At 48.5% G+C, this 18586-nt stretch overlaps 1 protein-coding gene across 2 annotated transcripts in view; it reads left to right on the forward strand.

The window, feature by feature from the left end:
- LOC119943926 (protein FRA10AC1) overlaps positions 1-18522 on the forward strand; it is a 73074-nt gene extending 54552 nt beyond the window's left edge. For both annotated transcript variants that reach the window (XM_038765134.1, XM_038765135.1), the window contains exons 10-14: positions 1419-1461; positions 2421-2539; positions 4355-4393; positions 15833-15917; positions 18180-18522. In XM_038765134.1, coding sequence (XP_038621062.1) covers positions 1419-1461; positions 2421-2539; positions 4355-4393; positions 15833-15917; positions 18180-18222 — 329 coding nt within the window. In that variant the 3' untranslated portion in view covers positions 18223-18522. The remainder of the gene's footprint in view (positions 1-1418; positions 1462-2420; positions 2540-4354; positions 4394-15832; positions 15918-18179) is intronic.
- The last annotated feature ends 64 nt before the right edge of the window (positions 18523-18586 follow it).

An 18586-nucleotide genomic window follows, 5' to 3' on the forward strand; every position in this document is an offset into this window, starting at 1 on the left:
GACTGGGCTGTTCGTCTCTGTGTGTGCCCCAGGAGGGAGGGATTGCTTTTCGTCTCTTCGACCGCTCCCGCCCACAGGTAAAGCCTGCCGCCAGTTGGGCCAGGCCTTCTTGAAAATGAGGGCAGTGTTACCGACCTACTTACAGGGCACAAAGCCCTATCTCCATGGGAAAGGCTGACAGGGTCAGCCCGGGCAAGTAATAATAATAATAATAATAATAATGATGGCATTTGTTAAGTGCTTACTATGTGCAAAGCACTGTTCTAAGCGCTGGAGGGGGATACAAGGTGATCAGATTGTCCCATGTGGGGATCACAGTCTTCATCCTGAGGTAACTGAGGCTCAGAGAAGTTAAGTGACTTGCCCAAGGTCACACAGCAAACACGTGGTGGAGCTGGGATTAGAACCCATGACCTCTGGCTCCCAAGCCCGGGCTCTTTCCACTGAGCCACGCTGCTTCTGGGTGATTCTCACTCTTCGTTTTAGCCCAAACTCTCAACTGCCTCCTAGTCCTCTAATCATTCATTCATTCAATTGTATTTATTGAGCGCTTACTGCGTGCAGAGCACTGTACTAAGCGCTTGGGAAGTACAAGTTGGCAACGTATAGAGACGGTCCCTACCCAACAGCGGGCTTTAATCATTTCTCCAGAGACGCTAACACAAAATAAAATGGTTTATGTGGGCATTTCCCCTTCTGCAGCCTCTCCTTTTCGGATGGCGTTGCTGGGGAACGGTATAAATGCCCTCCGTGTCGGCGGCAGGAGAGAGGAGCCAGGAAATCCAACCTGTGAACAAGGGCCCCTCCCTCACACCTGGCTCCTCCTCTCACACTGTTCCCATCAATCCCTCTGTCTTAGTCTTTCTCCCTAGCCCATGCAAGAATTTCTAGAAATTCATAGCTCCAACTGGGGGACAACCCTCTTTTCTGGGATGAGAGGGAGGTGGGAGGCCCCACCAGAGAGAGTTCTGGGGCAGGATGGCCAGAAGGACCACCTGACCCTTTTGGCACAGGCCATCACCAGTTGGCCTGTTTCCCTGTGTATCTGAGGGAGGGTTGTGAAGGGGTGAGCTCTCCGGTGAAGCTTACCTGTCTCCACCCTTTATCCCTGTCCCCCACCAGCTTCTCAGAGCTGCCCTCTTCCTTCCTCATGCCCACCTTCCCTCCTCGGAGATTTCACTGCCCTCCCTCTTGGCCTCATAGCTGGTCTGAGATTCCCCGCTTTCTCCGTCTTCAACCCCAGGAATGTATGACGGTTCCTCAGCTCTGCCTTCCCTGGAACCCCATGGGAAATACGAGGCCAGAGAATATGCTTAATCCCTGAACCGACCGAATCGTTTTTCCGGTTAAGTACGGTGCGGCTTGCCTGTCATCCAGACTCCGGTTCCGGCTAAATGTTTTCTGTATGTTTCTTTTAGGACTTTGCCAAGAGTGTTCCTTCCGATTAAACTTTCACCACAGGTAACTGAGGGTTTCTTTTCCTCGATAGCGGGCCTGGCAGCGAGGCACCGGTTTCCAAAGAGCTTTTCTAGTGGAAATTCTTCTTGCGGTCCACCAAACCCCCCTGGGGCGGATCTTCCCCAGACCCCAGATGCTAAGGAGATGGGGAGCGCTTCTTGTTTCGAGAGCCTGACCAGGATAACCAGATCTCAGCAGGCCCCCCGGTTGACAGAGAGCAGTCAGGGTTTCCTAATCCTGAGCCGAGCAACTCTGAACCTATCCCAGAGTAGACGGATTAAATTTATCGGGTACTTGGTTCCCTGGTGGCCTGAGGGAACATAGAGGTGGAGACTTGGGTTGGGATTTGGGGCAGGTGGAGCACTGTACTAAGCCCTTAGAAAGTACAAATCGGCAACATTCATTCATTCAATCGTATTTATTGAGCACTTACTGTGTGCAGAGCACTGTACTAAGCGCTTGGGAAGTACAAGTTGGCAACATATAGAGACAGTCCCTACCCAACAACAGTCTCTCAGTCTAGAAGGGGGAGACGGACAGCAAAACAAAACAAGTAGACCGGTGTCAATACCATCAAAATGAATAGAATTATAGATATATACACATCATTAATAAAATAGAGTAATAAATATGTACAAATATACACAAGTGCTGTAGTGAGTAGAAGGGGGTAGGGCAGAGGGAGGGAATGGTGGTGATGGGGAACGGAGGAGGAGCAGAGGATAAAGGGGGGGCTTGTACATATCCGTAATTTTATGTATTTATATTAATGTCTGTCTCCCCCTCTAGCCCGGATGCTCACTGTGGGCAGGGAATGTGTCTGTTACGTTGTACTCACCCAAGCAGTTAATACAGTGCCCTGCGTACAGTAAGCGTGTTGACTGACTGACTAACTGACTTAAACATTTCCTTGAGTTGGTTTCTGATTTGTCACTTTTTAAATTTCTGTTTTTGATCCAAAGGAGAAAAGAAGTCAAGCCAAAAAGGCAGAGAGCTGAAACGAATACTGAAGCGTTATCACTTAAAAAGCCCAGATTATCTTCGTCCAGAAAAAAGAGTTCCAAAAGAAAGGAAGACCATGGTAAGTGGAAATTAGTGCCTGAAACCTGTTTGTTGTTCCCAAGGTGGTGGCTCCTGCCAGATGATTAAGCGCTTAGTACAGTGCTGTGCACACAGTGAGCACTCAATAAATACGATTGAATGAATGAATGAATGAATGAGTGATTAGCTGGAGGACTTTCCCTGGGTTGGCATTCCGTGCAGGGTATATTTCCAGAGGATCGGGGCCTTGAGTTCTGTCATACCCACTTTGGATCAAGCCTGAGCTACACAAGCAGCGTGGCTCAGTGGAAAGAGCCCGGGCTTTGGAGTCAGAGGTCATGGGTTTAAAACTCGGCTCTGCCACTTGTCAGCTGTGTGACTTTGGGCAAGTCACTTCACTTCTCTGGGCCTCAGTTCCCTCATCTGTAAAATAGAGATGAAGACCGTGAGCCCCCCGTGGGACAACCTGATCACCTTGTAACCTCCCCAGCGCTTAGAACAGTGCTTTGCACGTAGTAAGCGCTTAATAAATGCTATCATTATTATTATGATTAGATGAGTGCGTCTCTCACTGGGTCTGGGCGTATGGCAATATCCTCTTTGTCTCTCCTCCAGCGTAAATGTCTGCTGACCACACTCGGCATGATTATGCCAGCCTGATATTTGCCCAGACCTCCCGTTTCACTAGGTAGGGCACAATCCGCTAGTTCCCTGGCAGCCTCTTGAAGGTAAAGGAGAAGAAAGTGAAATCTCAGTCCGTCGTTTCTGGAGTGGCCTGCTATCTGGAGCAAAGGACTGGATGTCGGACTGTGCTTTTCAGGGCCGTTGAATGTGGATATTCAGATCAAATGCTGAGATGCAACTTATTTCCCCCACGCTCCCTCATCTCTCCTGTCTCTTCCCAGGGTCGTTTCCTCTCTCCAACCTCCCAGGGGAAACCCTAGTTCCGCACGTGGGAGGAGGCAGTGATTTTACACACGGGTGGGAATGACCATGGCAATCAGGTCCCAGCTTCCTCAGTGAATAATAGGCCAGACCACATGGGACAACCTGATCACCTTGTATCCTCCCCAGCGCTTAGAACAGTGCTTTGCACATAGTAAGCGCTTAACAAATGCCATCATTATTATTATTATTATTTATTCATTCATTCATATTTATTGAGCGCTTGCAGTGTGCAGAGCACTGTGCTAAGCGCTTGGGAAGTCCAAGTCGGTAACAGATAGAGTCGGTCCCTACCCAGCAACGGGCTCACAGTCTAGAAGGGGGAGACAGATGACAAAACAAAACATGTGGACAGGTGGACATACTTTTCCCAGATGGCTTCCGGGCTGCCCGTGGACGTGGCTTACTCAGCCCGCTGAGGAGAGAAGCGTCTTCTTGGGACAGGTATTCCGAAGTCAGCGTGGTACCCACAATGAGCTGTCCGTTACCGCAAACCAACGTAAGTTGGTCTTCTGAACCCAAGACGTGGGCTGGGGTCACAGACTCCCAGGGTTTGCCTCATGAATAAAGTACATGCTTAGCGTAGAAGGGAACTCACCTCTTCCAAGAGGTTAATCAAAAAGTAGAGCGGCAAGCAGCAAGAGCAGGCCAGAGAGAAACTAGCAGCTCGCTGCTGTGGTCGCCACCGTCGTGACTTCTGTGCTCCTCGGCCTCCAACTTCTGGCCACTGTGACCACGTGGGCGACAGAAACTCGAGCGGCTCTGCCCCGCCTGGCCCTGCCGTCCCTTCTCATTGAGCGCTGGGGAGTGTGTCAATATCTGTTGCCTTTGGGCCACCTTGCCTCCGTCGCCATACAAGAATCATGGGGAGTTTGGCTGGTTTATTTAGAAAATGTTTTCTTCTCTCCAGAACGCTTACCCGCGAAGAAATCAGAAGAGGCTGGAAAAGGTGAGTAGTCACGCGAGATTACGTGACGTTTGGGAACCGTTTCCCTTTCCGTGCTGGCAGTTTTGCTGATCTGAAACACGGTTGGGGTGTTGCACCCCAAGTGTGTTGCAGTTAAGACATGGGACTTGTTGTGGTCTTGAGGGATTCTTGTTGGCAGAGACGCTCAGATCGGTTTACCGATCCAGAAGAGAAAGATGGGGAGGAAACTGGAAGAAAAACCAGTGATTGGGGAGAATCGGTCAGCGTTCAAGCTGGTGCTTGGGCTTTTGACACATCTGTTGCATTTGAACTGTTTTTCACAGAAGCAGCATGGCTCAGTGGAAAGAGCCCGGGCTTTGGAGTCACAGGTCATGGGTTTGAATCCCAGCTCCACCAATTGTCTACTGTGTGACCTTGGGCAAGTCACTTAACTTCTCTGAGCCTCAGTTACCTCATCTGGAAAATGGGAATTACGACTGTGAGCCCCAGGTGGGACAGCCGACCACCTTGTACCCCCCCCCAGCACTTAGAACAGGGCTTTGCACATAGTAAGCACTTAACAAATACCATTATTATTATTTTAAAAGTGGGAAAGATTAGAGCAGAACAGGCAGTTCATTCATTCAATCATATTTATTGAGCGCTTACTGTGTGCAGAGCACTGTACTAAGCACTTGGGAAGTCCAAGTTGGCAACATATAGAAACGGTCCCTACCCAACAACAGGCTCACAGTCTAGAAGGGGGAGACAGACAATGAAACAAAACATGTGGACAGGTGTCAAGTCATCAGAATAAACAGAAATAAATCTAGATGCACATAATTAACAAAGTAAATAGAATAGTTAATATGGACAAGTGAAATAAATAGAGTAATAAATCTGTACAAACATATATACAGGTGCTGTGGGGACGGGAAGGAGGTAGGGCGGGGGGGATGGAGAGGGGGAGAGAAAAAAGGGGGCTAACAGGTTGACAAATAGGCTGCCAGGGGGAGTCTGATAGAAAATATGAACAATAAACAGAAATGTTTTTAAAATGACCGGATCCAACACAAGTTGGTTGGGGTTATTAAGGTGGCGCAGATCAAGCAGTGAAAGTATGTCCATCGGACTTCCTATCTTTCCCAAATGTGTTGCAAATTTATATGGAAATGCCATGAAGGGTTCTCATTGAAGGAAATGCTGTAGCCAACCATTTTATCAATCGGTCATATTTATTGAGCATTTACTGTGTGCAGAGCACCGTACTAAGCGCCTGGAAGAGTACAGAGAAGCAGCGTGGCTTAGTGGATAGAGCGCAGGCCTGGGAATCAGAAGGTCGTGGGTTCTAACTAATCCCGGCTCTGCCGCGTGACCGTGGGCAAGTCGCCTCGCTTCCCTGGGCCTCAGTCACCTCATCTGTAAAATGGGGATGGAGGCTTTGAGCCCCACATGGGACAGGGACCGTGTCTCCCTCGATTCACTTCCCCAGCGCTTAGTACAGTGCCCGGCACAAAGGAAGCGCTTAACAAATGCCAGGGCTATTATTATTATTACAATACAGTCTAGTTCATTCATTCAGTCGTATTTATTGAGCGCTTACTGTGTGCAGACCACTGTATTAAGGGCTTGGGAAGTACAAGTCGGCAACATAGAGAGACGGTCACTACCCAACAACGGGCTCACAGTCTAGAAGGGGGAGACAGACGACAAAACATGTGGACAGGTATCAAGTCGTCAGAACAAGTAGAATTAAAGCTAGATGCACATCATTAACAAAATAAATAGAATAGTAAATATGGACAAGTAAAATAAATAGAGCAATAAATCTGTACAAATGTATATACAGGTGCTGTGGGGAGGGGAAGGAGGTAGGGTGGGGGGATCAATCCATCAATCAATCAATCATATTTATTGAGCGCTTACTGTGTGCAGAGCACTGTACTAAGTACTTGGGAAGTACAAGTTGGCAACATATAGAGACGGTCCCTACCCAACAGTGGGCTCACAGTTTAGAAGGGGGAGACAGAGAACAAAACCAAACATATTAACAAAATAAAATAAATAGAATAGATATGTACAAGTAAAATAAATAAATAGAGTAATAAGTATGTACAAACATATATACATATATACAGGGATGGGAAGGAGGAGAGGAAAAAGGGGGCTCAGTCTGGGAAGGCCTACTGAGGTAGGGCTTTGAAGGGAGGAAGAGAGCTAGTTTGGCGGAGGTGTGGAGGGAGGGCATTCCGGGCCAGGGGGAGGACGTGGGCCGGGGGTCGACGGCGGGACGGGCAAGAACGAGGTACAGTGAGGAGGTTAGCGGCTGGTAGACACATTTCCTGCCCACAGTGAGTGTATAATCTAGAGGGGATGGGTCAGAAAATGTCCGTGTCCACCGAGGGGCAGGCCCAAATCACTTAATTCCAGAATGGACCCCTGCAGAGAACTGCCTCACTAAAGCCAGAAACCAGCTCCTGCTCTCCTCCATTCCTCTGAGTATTCAGCGGGCACCCTCCTCCCTTCCCTTTTTCCAAGTAGAAGAAGATGCCTGGAGACCTGGGAACCAGCTCTGACCCGGGGGCCCGGGTGAGAAGGGCGGCGTCTTCCCCAACCCCTCAGCCGTGGCAGAACCCAGAGGGCTTCCAATTAGGAGCCTCAGGGAGGGCCACCATCAGACACTGCCTCCCGACCCCTGCCATTATTTCCATTGTCGTCGTTATTATCACTGTACTTGCTAAACACTTACTCTGTGCCAAGCGCTGTGCTACGTGCCAGCGTAGATACAAGAGAGGCAGATCGGACAAAGTCCTGGTTCCACCCTGGGCTCAAAGTCTAAGTAGGAGGGAGGAGGATTGCAACCCCGTTTTATAGGTGCAGGAACTGAGACAAAGATAAGTTAGATAATAATAATAATGGCATTTATTAAGCACTTACAAAGCACTGTTCTAAGCGCTGGGGAGGTTACAAGGTGATCAGGTTGTCCCACGGGGGACTCACCGTCTTCATCCCCATTTGACAGATGAGGGAACTGAGGCCCAGAGACGGGAAGTGACTTGCCCAAAGTCACCCAGCTGACAATTGGCGGAGCCGGGATTTGAACCCCTGACCACCGACTCCAAAGCCCGGGCTCTTTCCAGTGAGCCACGCTGCTTCTCATAAGTGAAATGACTCCCCCAAGGTCACCCAGCAGACAAGTGGCAGACCTGGAATTAGAACCCAGATCCTCTGACTCCGTGTGGCTCAGTGGAAAGATCACGGGCTTTGGAGTCAGAGGTCATGGGTTCAAATTCCGGCTACGCCAATTGTCAGCTTTGTGACTTTGGGCAAGTCACTTCATTTCTCTGGGCCTCAGTTCCCATCTGTAAAATGGAGATTAATACTGTGAGCCCCACGTGGGACAACCTGATCACCTTGTAACCTCCCCAGCGCTTAGAACAGTGCTCTGCACATAGTAAGAGCTTAATAAATGCCATTATTATTATTATTATTATTTCCACTGGATCACGCTGCTTCCCATTTGGGACCAGGTGGGAGGAGAGATTGTTGGCATTTTGCAAAAGAAGAAATACAGCTTAGAGTGGGGAAGGGGCCGGAGAGATTCAGTGGTGGGGTCAGGACTGGCATTCAGTTTTCCCGACTCCCCACGTGCAATCCCTGGGATTGCTTTGAAGCGACTGACACAAAGAAGCCAGAGGCGGGGGTCGAGGGAATTATCGCGCGCTTATTCTGTGCGGAGAACTATACTCTGCGCTTGGGAGAATACAGTACAACAGAGTTTCTAGTCTAGAGGGTGGTGGCTTATTTATTTTGTTAATGATGTACATTTAGCTTTAATTCTACTTGTTCTGACGACTTGACACCCGTCCACATGTTTCGTTTTGTCGTCTGTCTTCCCCTTCTAGACTGTGAGCCCGTTGTTGGGTAGGGACCGTCTCTATATGTTGCCGACTTGGACTTCCCGAGCGCTCAGTACAGTGCTCTGCACACAGTAAGCGCTCGATAAATGCGATTGAATGAATGAATGATTCTCTACCAGTTCAGTGGAATGGGGGCAGTCGGCGTTTTTTTCCCCCATAGTACAATTTTAGAAATGGGCATCCCGTTAACCACCCTGCTGTCTGGTCTGTCAGGGAAGGGGAAATAGGTTCATTTGCCCCCAGACTTTTCTTACTGAATTAGCTTTGGACACAGATTTAGGGGAAAATAACAGTTGTTCTCTCTCCCTGTTTTTTTCTTGGAATTCAAGGGCAGGAACAAAGTCCCAGCCCTTGTGTCGCTCCAGGGATTAGTGCCCTGAAGAGCGGAATGCCAACAACGCTGAAAGGCTGAGAGAGCACGCCTCCCTCCCCGCCTCCAGCAAATCAATTTATTTGATTTGCTTTATTTTCCCATTGCATTACGCTAACATTTTGCACCGGTCAGCGGCGTTCTGGTCGATTTCTATTTTCAAACGACGGTGGGGATTTCGGTCAAGAAATCACTTGCTAATTATGGTAGTAGCCATTAAGCTCTTACTAGGGTCCAAGCACAGGGCTAAACCCTGGGATTATCCATGCGGACGTCGGCCCTATCCTATGAGGGACTCACAATCGGAGAGATAGCTAATGTACTGTGTGACCAGGTTTACGTCAGCAAAGTGAAAAGAATTAAGATATATCAGGATTATTCGGCTTTGGCTATCCAGGTAATTGAGACTAAAATAGGCTTATGCCTAAACTACAATAATAATAATAATCATCATCATCATCATCATCATCAAAGCCGTGGTGATTGTTAAGTGCTTAGTAGGTGCCAAACACTTTATACTAAGCACTGGGGTAGTTACATGATAATCAGATCGGATGTGGTCCCTGCCTCACGTGGGGTTCACAGTCTGAGTAGGAGGGAGAACAGGAATTGAATCCCCATTTTACAGATGAGGAAACCGAGGCACAAAAAAGTTAAACGACTCTCCCAGAGTCACGTAACAGAGGCAAATGGCAGAGCCGGCTTTAGAAGCAGCGTGGCTCAGTGGAAAGAGCCCGGGCTTTGGAGTCAGAGGTCATGGGTTTGAATCCTGGCCCTGCCAACTGTCAGCTGTGTGACTTTGGGCAAGTCACTTCACTTCTCTGGGCCTCAGCTATCTCATCTGTAAAATGGGGATTAAGACTGTGAGCCCCCCGTGGGACAACCTGATCACCTTGTAACCTCCCCAGTGCTTAGAACAGTGCTTTGCACATAGTCAGTGCTTAATAAATGCCATCATTATTATTATTATTATTATTAACTCGGATCCGCCGTGATGATGATGATGATGTCATTTATTAAGCGCTTACTATGTGCAAAGCACTGTTCTAAGCGCTGGGGAGGTTACAAGGTGATCAGGTTGTCCCACGTGGGGCTCACAGTCTTAATCCCCATTTTACAGATGATGTAACTGAGGCACAGAAAAGTTAAGTGACTTGCCCAAAAATCACACAGCTGGGATTCGAACCCATGACCTCTGACTCCAAAACCCCTGCTCTTTCCACTGAGCCACGCTGCTTCTTGACTCTCTTGACTCCTAGGCCTAGAATCTTTCCTCCGGTCCATGTCGCCTCTCCAGATATCGTTCAGGATTATCTAGATATTTGTCTGGGAATGGTAACCCTCTACTCCGTCCTCCCTGGACGTGCCGGGTCGGGAAAGGGCCCGGCTTTCTGAGGTTGCTTCTTGCAAGGAATCGCCTCCAGCAAAACGCCGCCAGGGAAATCCCGCAGAAGCACCTTTTCCTTTCCTGAAAAGCAGAAACTGAGAGATGGGCCTGCCGGGGTAGGTCTTCCTTCTTGGTTTTCCACTGGGCCTTCTTTCTAAACGAGGAGCGTGTTGCTGTTGTTTTTCAGTCCGTCCAGCCGGGCGATGGGAAAACGGGAAAGTGGGCGTCGGGAAGGAGCGGTTTTGCGGGGCCTCAGTACCCCCGCAGGCTGGAGGCACGGCTTTTTCACAAACTGGCTTCTGACACTGATCTTCTCCCCTGCGTCCCCCGGGCTGGGGTAGGGGTACTTCTCTCTTGGGGCCTCTTGGACTTTCTCCCCACACTTCTTCAACCGGAGAGTTCACCCAAACCGGTCCTCAGTAAGGCATTGGTAACTGGGGACTAAAAAGCATCTTCCCTTTAATAATAATAATAATAATAATGGCATTTTATTAAGTGCTTACTATGTGCAAAGCACTGTTCTAAGCGCTGGGGAGGTTACAAAGTAATTGGATTGTCCACGGGCAGGGGGCTTACAGACTTAATCCCTATTTTATAGATTAGGTCACTGAGGCCCAGAGAAATTAAGTGACTTGCTCACAGTCATGCAGCTGACAAGTGGTGGAGTTGGGATTTGAACCCATGACCTCTGACTCCAAATAATAATAATAATAACAATGGCATTTATTAAGCGCTTACTATGTGCAAAGCACTGTTCTAAGCGCTGGGAAGGTTACAAGGTAATCGGATTGTCCCACGGGCGGGGGGCTCACAGTCTTAATCCCTATTTTATAGATGAGATCACTGAGGCCCAGGGAAGTTAAGTGACTTGCCCACAGTCACGCAGCTGACAAGTGGTGGAGCTGGGATTTGAGCCCATGACCTCTGACTCCAAATGATAATAATAACAATGGCATTTATTAAGCGCTTACTATGTGCAAAGCACTGTTCTAAGCGCTTGGGAAGTTACAAGGTGATCAGGTTGTCCCACGGGGAGGCTCCCGGTCTTCATCCCCATTTTCCAGATGAGGGAACTGAGGCCCAGAGAAGTGAAGCGACTTGCCCCAAGTCACCCAGCTGGCAATGGGCAGAGCTGGGATTTGAACCCACGACCTCTGGCTCCAAAGCCCGGGCTCTTTCCACTGCGCCACGCTGCTTCTCCTTCAGCTTATGACATCTTGTAACTTTGCAGACCACAGGGAGAGATAACAACGGGAACAATCAAGGGCCCCCTACCCGTCCCTTGGCTTGTAAAACTCTTTGTCTTGACCGAACCAGATTGTGACCCCCCCAAAATTTCTGGATCCTCCGGCCCCCTCCATTTCTCACCCCATCTCCTTCCTCTCTTTCCCATCCAAACTCCCCGAAAGGATTGTTTTCTTCAGCTCCTCTCCACTGTCTTTCTTTTTAATCCACCGATTTTGAGTTTTCACCCACCTTGGCTCACCTGAGACGACTCTCTCCCAAGTCACCGGTGACCTTCTCCTCTCCACATCCTGTGGGCTCTACTCTGTCCTCATCATCATCGTTCATTCAAAAATATTTATTGAGCGCTTACTGTGAGCAAAGCACTGTACTAAGCACTTGGGGAGAGTACAATATAACAATAAACGGACACATTCCCTATCCACATCAACCTTACACGGCCCGTTCTTGACGTTGTCCATTGCTCCCTGCCCCTTGGAACGCTCTCAGATCTGGGTTTGGCCCTTGTGGCATGCTCCTATTAGTAGTATTTACTGTGTACAGAGTCCTGTACTAAGTAGAGAAGCAGCGTGGCTCAGGGGAAAGAGCCCGGGTTTTGGAGTCAGAGGTTGTGGGTTCAAATTCCGGCTCCGCCAATTGTCACTTCACTTCTCTGGGCCTCAGTGACCTCATCTGTAAAATGGGGATTAAGACCGTGAGCCCCCCGTGGGACAACATGATCACCTTGTCACCTCCCCAGCGCTTAGAACAGTGCTTTGCACATAGTAAGCACTTAATAAATGCCATTATTATTATTATTAATCAATCAATCATATTTATTGAGCGCTTACTGTGTGCTCAAGCACTGTACTAAGCACTTGGGAAGTACAAGTTGGCAACATATAGAGACAGTCCCTACCCGACAGTGGGCTCACAGTCTAAAAGTGGGCTCACAGTCTAAATTATTACTAGAAGAGAATAATAATAATAATGGCATTTGTGAAGCACTTACTAGTGCTTAGAACAGTACTTCGCACATAGTAAGCGCTTAATAACTGCCATTATTATTCTTATTATTGCTAGGAGAGAAAAATAATAGTAATGGCATTTGTTAAGCGCTTTACTAGTGCTTAGAACAGTGCCTCGCACATAGTAAGCGCTTAAATACCGTCATTATTGTTATTATTATGTTTGAAGCACTGTTCCAAGTGTTGGGGAGGATACAGGGTGATCAGGTTGTCCCACGTGGGGCCAGCAGTCTTAATCCCCATTTTTCAGATGAGGTAACTGAGGCACAGAGAAGTTAAGTGACTTGCCCAAAGCCACGCAGCTGACAACTGGCGGAGCCGGGTGTGGAGAATTCGGCCCGGTCCCCGTCCCCGGTTCCTCCCCTACTCTTTGCTCCGCCTCAGTTTCATTTGCTGGCTCTTTCTGCCGTCTCTCATCCCCCAAACGCGGGTGTCTTGCGAGATTCTGTCCTGGTCCCCTAGTCTTTTCGCGGTGCGCTCACCCTCTTGGGGAATCATCCGCTCACCAGCACCTCTCTGCAGATCGCTCACTCCCCAATCTACCCGTCTGGCCCCAACCTCTCCCCCTGGGCCTTCTCTCGCCTCCAGGACATCGCCACTTGAATGGCTTGCCTACACTTCAGACTCATCTTCTCTAAAATTGAACTTCTCTCCTCCTCCTAACTTTCCCATCTCTGTCGGTGACACCACTGTCCTCTCCGGCCCTGAAGCCGGCAACCTCCGTGTCCTCCTCCGCTCCTCGCCATCTTCCAGCTCTTACAGTCGGTTCTCTGCTAAAACCTGCCCATTCTTCCTTCAGAACATTTCCCTGATTCTTCCCTGCCTCTCCCCTCAAACAGCCGCTGCTCTGGTTCAAGCGTTCTTCGTGTCGTGGTGGGGTGACCTTATCAGACTCTTCTCTGTTCTCCGTGCCTACAGCCTTTCCTCTCTTCTGGCCTGAAACATAAGTCAGAGTGCCTCTTTCCCCTTTTCAAAAGCCTCCAGTGGCTGTCTTCCTCGGCATAAAATCAATCAATCGTATTTATTGAGCGCTTACTGTGTGCAGAGCACTGTACTAAGCACTTGGGAAGTACAAGTTGGCAACATATGGAGACAGTCCCTACCCAACAGTGGGCTCACAGTCTAACAGGGGGAGATAGAGAACAAAACCAAACATACTAACAAAATAAAATAAAACAAAAACTCCTTCTCACTGGCTTCAAGGATCTCCACCAGGTTTCTCCATCCAACATTCTTCCCACTCCTTCTCCCCAACCGGCACTCTTGGCTCCTCCTGAGATTCCCTCAACTATACCCCACTCTCTCCTCTTCTGCTTCCGACCCCCTGACTCACTATTCATTCATTCAATCATATTTATTGAGCGCTTACTGTGTGCAGAGCACTGTACTAAGCGCTTGGGAAGTACAAGTTGGCAACATATAGAGACGGTCCCTACCCAACAGCGGGCTCACTATTAGGGGAAGCAGCGTGGCTCAATGAAAAAGAGCCCGGGCTTTGGAGTCAGAGGTCATGGGTTCAAATCCCGGCTCTGCCAATTGTCAGCTGTGTGACTTTGGGCAAGTCACTTCACTTCTCTGGGCCTCAGTTCCCTCATCTGTAAAATGGGGATTAAGACTGTGAGCCCCCCATGGGACAACCTGATCACCTTGTAACCTCCCCATCATCATCATCATCATCATCATCAATCGTATTTATTGAGCGCTTACTATGTGCAGAGCACTGTACTAAGTGCTTGGGAAATACAAATTGGCAACATATAGAGACAGTCCCTACCCAACAGTGGGCTCACAGTCTCGAAGGGGGTGACAGAGAACAAAACCAAACATACTAACAAAATAAAATAAATAGAATAGATAGGTACAAGTAAAATAAATAGAGTAATAAATATGTACAAACATATATACATATATACAGGTGCTGTGGGGAAGGGAAGGAGGTAAGATGGGATGGAGAGGGGGACGAGGGGGAGAGGAAGGAAGGGGCTCAGTCTGGGAAGGCCTCCTGGAGGAGATGAGCTCTCAGTGGGGCCTTGAAGGGAGGAAGAGAGCTAGCTTGGCGGATGGGCAGAGGGAGGGCATTCCAGGCCCGGAGGAGGACGTGGGGGTCGATGGCGGGACAGGAGGGCTGAGTAGGTGCGAATGAGGTTGAGGTTAATTTAACTTGGTGATAACAAGGGCCTTTTTCCTGGGGTGCCATCATCATTATTATTATTATCATTTCTCCCCCTCTCCCCCTCCCCGACAGCCCACAGCCTGGAATTTCCTCCCTGACAAATCCACCAGGCATCAGCCCTCCCCATCTTCCAAGTAAATTCCCCCATCCAGGAAATCTTCCACCAGTTAATAATAAATAAATGATAATAATGGCATTTATTAAGCGTTTACTATGTGCAAAGCACTGTTGTAAGCGCTGGGGAGGTTACAAGGCAATCAGGTTGTCCCACGGGGGGCTCCCAGTCTTCATCCCCATTTTTCAGATGAGGGAACTGAGGCCCAGAGAAGTGAAGTGAGTTGCCCAAAGTCACACAGCCTACAAGTGGTGGAGCCGGGATTAGAACCTCCGACTCCCAAGCCCGGGCCCTTTCCACTGAGCCGTGCTGCTTTGTACAATGATAATAATAATGACGATGGCATTTATTAAGCGCTTACTATGTGCAAAGTACTGTTCTAAGCACTGGGGGGGCTACAAGGTAATCAACGTTATCCCATGTGGGGCTCACAGTCTTAATCCCCATTTTACAGATGAGGAAACTGAGGCAAAGAGAAGTGAAGTGACTTGCCCAGAGTCACACAGCTGACAATTGACAGAGCTGGGATTTGAACACATGAACTCTGACTCCAAAGCCCGGGCTTTTTCCAGTGAGCCATGCTGCTTGTACATGATCCCCCCCCCCACTGAGATTGTATGCTTCTTGAGGGCAGGAGATACATTTTATGCTTGTGCTGTACTTTCCCAGTGAGTGTTCACCACAGCGTGGCATAGCGGAAAGAGCCCCGGCTTGGAAGTCAGAGGTCATGGGTTCTAATCCCGGCTCCGCCACTTGTCTGCTGTGTGACCTGGGGCGAGCCACTCTCTGTGCCTCAGTTACCTCGTCTGTAAAATGGGGATTAAGACCGTAAGCCCCGCGGGGGACAGCCTGATTACCTTGGATCTATCCCAGCACTTAGCACGTAGTAAACACCTAACAAATACCATAATTATTATTACTATTATCATTACTACTGGTCCTATTGTAGTCTACTATAGTCTTGGCGATGGAGGTGATGGTGGAACGGAGGGGATTGTGATCTTTTCATTCCTTGGTTCGTTAGTGTGCATTGGGCACGTGCTGCATGGACTGGGAATTGGGGAACACTGAATAAAGACAAATCTATGAGGATACGTGCCCATTAGCCCACTTGTACTTCCCAAGCGCTTAGTACGATGCTCTGCACACAGTAAGCACTCAATAAATACGATTGAATGAATGAATGAATTAGTAGCACAAAATGTGTGTTGTCTGTTGCATTACTATCGTATTTTCCTGAGTTTCCAATGATTTGCTGAAACAGATACAGACAGCAGTGATGAAGAAGAGGGACCTTCAGAAGCCGAGCTCTGGAAGGGCCCCGTTCCGGAGACGGATGAAAAATCTCAGTGAGTTTTTTTATCGACATTTAGTATCCTATTTAGTTTGTTAATGATGTGCATCTAATTTTATTTCTCTTTATTGTGATGACCTGACACCTATCCACATGTTTTGTTTGGTTGTCTGTCTCCCCTTTCTAGACTGTGATCCTGTTTTCGGATAGGGACCGTCTCTATATGTTGCCGACTTGTATTTCCCAAGCGCTTAGTACAGTGTTCTGCACACAGTAAGCGCTCAGTAAATATGACTGAATGAATGAATCGACAGGAGAGAGGTGGGACGGGGGACTGTACGGCTGCCCAAAAGACAGTACTCAGGCTCAACCCATTCTGGTGGTTAGGGCAGAGAGGGACAGACGCTTTTTCCATGCCCGGCCAACCAGGCCAAATTGAGGAGCTCCCGGACCGTTCCAGGCCTGAAATCTGAAGTCCGGAGCCACCGGAGGCGTTGGGTCCGGGCATTCCCGCTGCCTCTGACCTCTCTCCGCAAGCATGCCTCCCCGCCCTGCTCTCTTTTCCTGCTTTCCGGCCCTTCTCGTTTTCTTTCTCTGTTGCCTGGGCTGGCAACCTGAGTTCTCTGCTTGCCTGGAAGAGAGGGACCTAAGTATTGCAGGCCTCGGATGCCTAACTAGAAGCTGCAGGTTCACCAAGGAAGCGGTAAGGGAGAGGGAAACGGAACCCAGACCACCCACCTCCCTCCTCATCGCCCCGCCAACTTATTCCGCGGAGCGAGCCTTCCGGGGGCTGCGGAAACCAGTACAAATTTCTCTGAAACAGTCCCACAAACACACGTATATCTGGCTGATTTGGTCCGTGCTCTGGGTTCTCCCAGCTGCAACCCAGGCCGGATATATTGGTTGGAATCCAGTAATTTCCCTGCTGCTGGGATTTCCAGGTTTGGGGGAGACGATGAGAGAACCTGAGGTTTGATCGGATGAAGGGTTCCCAAGGCTCTGTTCATCACAATTTATATTGTAAAGTTGTTAGCAGCGTGGCTCGGTGGAAAGAGCCGGGAGTCGGAGGTCATGGGTTCTAATCCCGCCTCCGCCACCTGTCTGCTGAGTGACCTTGGGCAAGTCACTTCACTTCTCTGAGCCTTAGTGACCTCATCTGTCAAATGGGGATTAAGACTGTGAGCCCCCCATGGGACAACCTGATCACCTTGTATCCCCCCAGTGCTTAGAGCAGTGCTTTGCACATAGTAAGCACTTAACAAATGCCAGCGTTATTATTATTATTAATGTTAATATTAAAATAGCAGTATGAAAGTACTGCTTAATCCCTCATCTGTCAAATGGGGATTAAGACTGTGAACCCCACGTGGGACAACCTGATCACCTTGTATCCCCCCCAGTGCTTAGAACAGTGCTTTGCACATAGTAAGCACTTAACAAATGCCATTATTATTGTTATTATTGTTATTAATGTTAATATTAAAATAGCAGTATGAAAGTATGTGCTTAAAACAATAATAATAATGGCATTTATTAAGCGCTTACTATGTGCAAAACACTGTTCTAAGCACTGGGGTAGATACAAGGTGATCAAGTTGTCCCACGTGGGGCTCACAGACTTAATCCCCATTTTCCAGATGAGGGAACTGAGGCCCAGAGAAGTTTAGTGACTTGCCCAAAGTCACACAGCTGACAAGTGGCAGAGCCAGGATTCGAACCCATGACCTCTGACTCCAAAGCCTGGGCTCTTTCCACTGGGCCACGCTGCTTCTCAACAGTCCTTTGGCACATAGTAAGCACTTAACAGATGCAATTATTATTATGGGTAGGGACCGTCTCTATTATGTTGCCAACTTGTACTTCCCAAGCGCTTAGTACAGTGCTCTGCACAAAGTAAGCACTCAATAAATACGATTGAATGAATGAATGTGGAAATAATGTTGCCCTCAATTAGAATTCTAAATGGTGTACCCCAGAATTTATAATTTATAATTGTATCTGGTCATGATTTCTATCTAATCCATTCCCTTGCCTGCGGAAATTCCCCAAATCTTGTGACCCAGTCTTACCCTGCTCCCCGCCCCTGTTCCGTCCTCCACTCCCCCATCTCCATGGGCTTCACAGCTCCACAGCGTGACTTCCGCTGGACTTGAAAACCCACCGTTTTGGGAGCCGTGGTGGCGTCCGATTTTCCCCCGGCCCCACAGTTCAGCCCAGGGCCTTCCGAGCATAGCTGTTGATTTCCTGGGAAGCATCAGCGATAGAAAGCGTTGCGTGTAATGTAGAGATTTATCCATGTCGTTTGCTTTCCTTACAGGGAGGAAGAATTCGATGACTATTTCCAAGACTTGTTTCTGTGAAACAGGAGAACAATGCCACCGATTGAGATGCTATCCATCGTTCCAGATCCCCTTAGTTTATTACGTGAGCCTGTCTTGCAAAGTGGGAGGATACCGTCTTTAGCCAATCCTACTTCTGTTTCCTCTCCCATATCGGGTAACTTCTTTTCCGTCAGTTTGTGGGTTTTGTTTTAAGGAATTGTATTTGTCGATTGACGGTGCCACGATGGTTATCTTTATGGTAAACCGTTGGAGAAAGAAAAGATGTACGTTGGCATAGCGCTGCAAGGCAACCACGGGTAATCTCTAAATAATAAATATACAATTAGAATATTATTATTGTCTGACTTGACTCTCTTGCCAGCATTTTGTATATCAGTTTTTA

The sequence above is a fragment of the Tachyglossus aculeatus genome, chromosome 22, assembly GCF_015852505.1.
Source record: "Tachyglossus aculeatus isolate mTacAcu1 chromosome 22, mTacAcu1.pri, whole genome shotgun sequence".
NCBI classification, from domain to species: Eukaryota; Metazoa; Chordata; class Mammalia; order Monotremata; family Tachyglossidae; genus Tachyglossus; species Tachyglossus aculeatus.